At 39.3% G+C, this 6923-nt stretch overlaps 1 protein-coding gene and 1 long non-coding RNA gene across 3 annotated transcripts in view; one reads left to right on the top strand and one right to left on the bottom strand.

Annotated features, from left to right (window-relative positions):
* Positions 1 to 1886, top strand: part of LOC109290495 — a 20784-nt gene extending 18898 nt beyond the window's left edge. Inside the window, exon 2 of the long non-coding RNA XR_002095608.1 lies at positions 980 to 1886. This is a non-coding gene — a long non-coding RNA (uncharacterized LOC109290495). The remainder of the gene's footprint in view (positions 1 to 979) is intronic.
* GLT1D1 (glycosyltransferase 1 domain containing 1) overlaps positions 1 to 6923 on the bottom strand; it is a 121959-nt gene that overhangs the window by 102997 nt on the left and 12039 nt on the right. For both annotated transcript variants that reach the window (XM_019507098.1, XM_019507096.1), the window contains exon 2: positions 1014 to 1162. In XM_019507098.1, the coding sequence (XP_019362643.1) occupies positions 1014 to 1162 (149 nt within the window). The remainder of the gene's footprint in view (positions 1 to 1013; positions 1163 to 6923) is intronic.

Raw genomic sequence — 6923 nt, forward strand, 5'->3', positions numbered from 1 at the left:
AGAAGCAGCAGTACCTCGGGCTTTCTGAAAATGTACTAACATTAGAAAGTAGAGAGACTTTTGAAGCCTGAAAACTGATGAGATGCAATTCACTTTCTAACCTGATGAAAGTGCCAAATGTATAATGAGGGGTGTTGGTTGTAGCTGTGTTGGTCTAAGGACACAGGCAGACACGGTTCTTTGGGTAAATCCGCTATCTTTTATTGGACCAACTCCAGGAAGAGCACAGGCCATCTGCAGACGCTTCCTCTGCCTCACAAAGGATAACTGTACCTGAAAGCTTGCAAAGAAGAATTTTTTCCAACGATTTGAGTTGGTCTAATAAAACATATAATTACACATTTACACAAAAGTGTTTTTGGGTAAATGCATGGACTTGGATAACACAAATGAGAATTTGAAAATGACCGTCCTTGAGATTTCAGCAGGTGAGGGCATCTTAATTTCAGAAGCCAGACTTGTTAATGTGTCATTAAAGGCAGACTCAACTTTGTTCTACTTGACCAGTTACAAGAGAAGATTTTATTATTTGTCAGATAACATGCAGTTATCCGGCAGTTTCGCTGGCATGACTGACAATGCCAAGTTATTCACATCCAGAAAACATGATTCATTTTTTCCAAGAAAATCAAATTAGCCTCTCTTCTTTCTTCTCTCTGACCTCTGCTATACTTAGCCAAGCTATTATCTTCCCCTGAAAGAGCATATTTGTTGAAAATATCTTAATGTTAGTGTAATGCTCTTATCTTAATAGAGTAAAAGTACTTAATTATAAAACACGTTGTAGGCTTTAGAAGTACATTTAGTTAGTTTTCTCTTCTTTGGATCAAATCTCCTAAAGAGAAACACTGTCAATGTTTATTATTAACATTTGCTGAAATGGATAAACAGAATAACTACATTATACATGGGTTTATATACATTTTCCACTTCTAGCTATTTGTATTCATCTTTCTCTTTTCAATCTCTTTCTTTTAAGGGTTATTTTTACTGCTAAATTGAAAGAGGATTACCTTGCAGAAGTCTGCCTCCTTTATAAAGATGAATGGCCAGGGCTGCTTCATACTTCTCTGCAGAGATTAAATTTGCTATTTCAGATGGGCCTTCATAACGAAAAGCATCTTTAAGAATGCATGTATGACCTGCGGCCTCTAGATGATCCCTTCATCACAAAAAGAAATAGAACAAGAGGAAGAGGATAATGTTAATACACTGCAGGCTTGCCATTATGTTGAACAGTTTAATCAAAATATCTCGCTTAATAACTTTCGCCTCGAGATTCACCTTCCTTAGAAAACCTGGCTTAGAAAATACTTCCCCATGTAAGATGCTTTCTGTGAACATCTGATCCCTATGCAACATAATAGCTGCATCCCGTATAAATGGTCTGCTCCTGCAAGGTACTGAGAGCCCCCACTTTTCTTGGACATCAATGGCAGTGGAAGAAGTTCTGCACCTTGCAGGACGGGGGTTTCTGAACCTGATCCACCTCCTAGTAAAGTCCATGGGAGTGCACTCTGCGCAGGTTCAGAATGTAAAACACCCGAAAAAAGACACATGAAAATGAAAAAACATACAAGAAGCATTCAATTAACTAATCCTGTTACAATAACCACGCATACCACTGTGCAAGAAAAATCTGCTTCAGGGGAAAAGGAGTCGAGATTCGAGTGGAAGACATAAAATTACAATCCATGGACACCTATTGACATGTTTGACTTTGGGCTTAATCTGTTCTCGCCTCAATTTGCCTATCTGTACAATAGGCTTAAATAAAAAGGATAATGATCTTCATCATGGTTTCATTTAATAAATCACTATTTAACAAATGTTTTCATGGACATAACCAAAAGTTAAAGCTGTCGAAATTAAAAATCAAAACAGAGTATTTATTGTTGCCTTTTTATACATGTTGCACAACAAAAAATAATGTTACATGGCTCTATCACGTTAAAATCCTGATCTAAAGACCATTAACAATTGGTAATAGGGCTGTTATCATTAGCCAGGGTGGGGAATGTTTTAAGAACTTGCATCTCTTAAACATATAATAAAATAACTTCAAATGTAAAGTGTTTATATTTCCAATATCATAAAAATAAGACTTCCTTTTTTGTGGTTATTATATATTGCTCCAGTTGGTTTATTTCTCATCAGTGTGTTAACTGTTCTGGTGTTAAAATCTGCTAATTCAATAGCTTCTTGAGTATAGTTCTTTTTCCTTTCCTGGTCATTTCATATCCTCCCAATGAATGTAATTATCTGTCCTGCAGAAGTTAGGCATCACTGCAGAAACGGCTGCTTAAAAAGCTGTAAAATGTCTTGAGGCCTTGGGGAAAGTGCATTAACATCGTATCAGAGAGCCTTATTGGCACAACATATGGTCCCATATCTCCTCCTCATTCTGAAAACAAACTCATTTTACTTTTGATTTCACAATTTGAAACACCACCAGTAAATTCCACCAAGTACTAATAAATAATAAAATGCAGCCAGATTGTGAGCCCTTTATTCTCATTGTTGAGAAATTACTCACATCAGCAGCCCCATGGATATGTGCAAGTATCTGATCACCATTTGTAAGAGGTTCACAATTTGATTCTAAATAGTAATAATAAGAAATAAACCCGAATCCCACAGCGGTAGAAGCATACTCTCTCAGGCAAGCATTCAGGATGCTCAGGCATTACATTCCAGAAGTTCGCAGGTGCTCATTAACTTGGCTAAAAGGTTTTTTTGTCTAAAAGACTTGTTTTTCCCTTCGGTACTCCAATTACCATAAATCGCTATCATGTACAAGCAATATGTTTGCATATTACAATTAATTTGAAAATAACTCCCTACCACTACACTCCAAGGAGATCAGAGCCCAGCAAACTAAGCTACGAATTTTGATCTGAAACTACCCTTTCCCCCCCCCACCCCCAACTACAAGGAAAAAATATAGTTCTCTTCCTCCACAGTTTCCATGTTCCAAATCTCATTGCAATTTTTGACCCTTTCCAAGAAATTAAAATTAAAAAAAAAAAAAAAATGTTCTCCAACTTTGCAGCAATTTTGCTCACTAAGGAACATAATCATAAAGATTGCTCTGTCCATGTTACTTTAGATTTGGATCTTCTCTATAGAACAGCCATGCATACTAAGCACAGCTAAAAAGTCTGGGGTTTTGCAAGCCTGAAATTAAAGAAATGTTTTTGCAAAAATCTTGTTGGTCTAATAAAAGATAACATCTATACTACGAGTCCCGACTGCACGTACAAATGGAACTTAATGGTGTTATCAAAAACCATAGGTTTAGTAGAGTTGGGGGAAAAAAACCCCCCAAACCGTATCTAAGCAAGACTGACCTATGTTTTACTTAAGCCGGGGCATTGAGGCTAGTTCCCTGACACAGTAGTTTTGTAGTATAGAAAGTGAAGATGTATTTTACTTGCCTCTCCCTTGTGTGCAGACCAGTGTGCGTGTCCTAAAGAGTGGCACGCTATTGAAACAGGATGAGAAATGTGGCAGAAAGAAAACTGCAGATCTTTGCTTTGAACCACTCTGATAGATAGCCAATGGACAATAATTTCTCCACTCCAGCTATAGCTGTTACAAATGGGGCTGGTGGGATCAATGGTAAAACCTGCTAACGAAGCTGTCTGTGCCAGAAACAAATCAAAGTGGAACAATGATAGTCTTGATGGCAAACGGGGCTGGAGATTTCCTTGAATAGTCCAGCGACAGATATACCGCCTTTAACTCCCTTAAGGTGGCAGAGCCTAAACTTGCAAAAGGTGAGGGCTGAGATGTGATGGTGATGCAGTGTTGTAAGGAAAAGAAAACAATTCTCAGTAATTTCTAAATGGGAAGAGGCCTGATGTCACAACTGCTTACGCACATGCATAAGAATGACTCATTACGTGCTTCCAGTTAAGCACATCCACAAATGTTTGTAGGATCAGGGCACTAAGTAATAATAATCTATTATTACTGGAATGTATAGAATGAAATGTATAGAATCTGGAATATGTAGAAATGAAATTTTCCTTTCCTGTGAAAGGATTTTTTTTTTTTTTATTTCCTGGAAGATAATTTCTTATATGCTTGCACAGATATGGCAGCTTCATGGCAGACAGACAGAGGATGTTTGAGCAGCTATTTTAGAAGATTTTTTTTGTGTGGTTGTTGTTAAAAGCTTTTCTGCCAGTGAGGTCACAAATGTCCCTGGATCAAGCCAGCACATAATAGATGCATTCCTGATATCTTTGTTTTCTCTTCTGATAGAAACTCAGAACTCCGATTATTTTGCTAGTGCACTAACCAACACTTTTGGAATGGAAAATAACATACATTTCCTGCTGTCTGTAAAGCTAATGCAATACTATGTTCAATTCAACAGGAAATACTGAGTTGTGAAGCTTTTTCATTACTTTTTTCTGCACTGTGTAGTTAACTTGTGGAATTCATGGCCGCAGGGTGTGGTGGAGGCGGATAACATGGCCAGATTCAAAAAGGAACTAGATAAATTCATGGATGACAGATCTATTAATGGCTATTGAACGGAGATGTTCTTCTAGCATCTCTAACCCAATAAATGGCAGGTGCCAGGGAGGTTGCTGAATAGGGGATAGATCACTGTAGAAATATCCTGTTGGATGCTCTCCCCGTATGGCATCCGCTTCTGCCGCTGTTGGAGACAGGATGCTCCAACTGGATAAACTGTTGATCTGACTCAGGATGCCGCTTCTTATGAAGTCATATTATCCACTATCTACAAGGATACATTTCATAGCAAAAACTTTCCCTAACATGACACTCATGACACACCGCCAGATTTTGCCTTGTTCAGCCATGCATATTACTCCAGCAGTGGCCCTGCAGAACTCAGGCTATTCTGTGGAGAGTGAAGTCCTACTTCCAAATCAGCATGCGACTATGAGAAGCTGACCCCTGCCTGCTTTACTAGGGAGAAATTAAGTGACAGTGGGTGATTCAAATTTCCAACTATGTCCAAATGAAACAGATAATTTGTTAAGGCGAGGTCTGATGGCTACTTGGAGACAAGTCATACTTGCATATTCCTAAATTAAATACCCTAATTGATTGAGAAAGAATGTGAACTCCCAGCTCACTGTATTAGAATTTGTTCTCTGTCTGTAGGCTTCAATTACTTTAACTTTCTATTATCTAATATTTTTTGGTACTGCGATGATGGATATTGGTTACTGAATTTGATCCTGAGAACCAGAAGCTCCTGTATCCTATCTCTGGCTAAGCCACTGACTCTGACCGAGCTGCTATATGGACCCAATCCTGCCCCCTGTGATGCCAGTGTAAGACCACGGTACATAGTACATCTCAAAATCAAGTTGTCTGCTTCTTCATCTCTGGATAAGGGAAAAATAACATCCGCTCACCACTCTCACCTAAGTGCATGAGCATTATTTACAGTGTGCTGGAAATGCAAAGCAAGGGAAGGGTTTAATATCGTAGCGCATAATAGATCTTCAGTGCATGTGTAAGGATATTGCTGATGTATAAAATTAAAAGGTGTAGTCCCTGCTGACCTTGTGTCCCCTGCCCTCACTTTAATCAAGGACTTACACAGGAAAGCAATTTTTGTCTAACACAGCTATGAAATACTGGATGATGTTTTATGATCCAGTTCGTATATTCCTCTCTACTATTATTGATTGCTGCTTCTGGTTTATCCTGGCTAGCAGTCTGAAAAATGCAACACCGTCCTTCTTCCCTGCTCCAGTTCCACCGTTCCTGGTTCTCCGTGCATAACCTAAGCTGTGTGCGCCAAACAAATTTGACTTGTAGCTCTACTGCCTGAGAATTAAAATGGTCTGCAGTTCTGACATGATGTAGTTTGCACACCACAAGGTTTATTCTCTACCATAATGCCACCGCTTTTCCTTCAAAAAAATCCCCCACCAAAACACACAAAAACCCTACGTTCTCATTTTAAATTGAAAAGCAAGAGGAAGGAATGATCATTGCCCAGGACGTTACTGGCAGATCCCTGCCACAATACGTGCAAAGCCAGTGTGTTGATTATTTCTCTTCCCTAAAACCTTCACCGATAGAACAGGCTCCCATGATATCCCGAACTGTGCGTTGGTCGTGGTGGAGCACGCAGGGTCTCATCCAAGGCTACTGGAAGTCAACATAAGTCAGAGGCAGACAAGGTTCTTTGGGTGAAGCCGATATCTTTTATTAGACCAACTTAAATAGTTGAGAAACAATTTTTAAGCAAGCTTTCAGGTTCAAAAACTCTTCGTCAGGCTAAGAAAGCTTGCTTAAAAATTGTTTCCCAACTATTTAAGTTGGTCTAACAAAAGATATCAGATTCACCCAAAGAACCCTGTCTGCCTACGTCCTTAGACCAACACGGCTACAACCTACACCCCTGTAACATAAGTCACAGGTATTTAAACCACAATTCGGAAGTTACTTAACAATGAAAAAGTTCTATCCCCTTTGGTCTTGGTGGTGCAAACTGCTTTTTTCCAATTAACCTTTTAACCAATAGTTTATAAAAAGAATGGCTCGGGTGTACCCAAACACCATCAGCCAGGCATTTCTTTTCCATATCTATAAAAAAAAGCCTATATATCTTTAATTTTTCTCTGCCTCAGATTCCTCCTTCCAAACAAAATGGTTGGGATGGATGTATTGTTAACACATGATGATTTGTCCTTTTTTGAAAGGAGTTTGCACCAAGAGCTGCACGGCATTGCTGCACATCAGGCCCATCATGGACAGCGGTGTAAACAGCAAAAGTGCACTCACCAGACAGTCACACTGCCTCCATGTCCTGAAGGTAAAAGGGTTCCCTCTAGGAAAATAGTTTCATAGTGGTCAGGTCGGAAGGGACCTGAGCAGATCGTCACGTCCGACCCCCTGCCCTGGCAGGAAAGAGTACTGGGGTC

This window comes from Gavialis gangeticus, unplaced genomic scaffold, assembly GCF_001723915.1.
Source record: "Gavialis gangeticus isolate Ggan-Ray unplaced genomic scaffold, GavGan_comp1, whole genome shotgun sequence".
NCBI lineage: Eukaryota > Metazoa > Chordata > Crocodylia > Gavialidae > Gavialis > Gavialis gangeticus.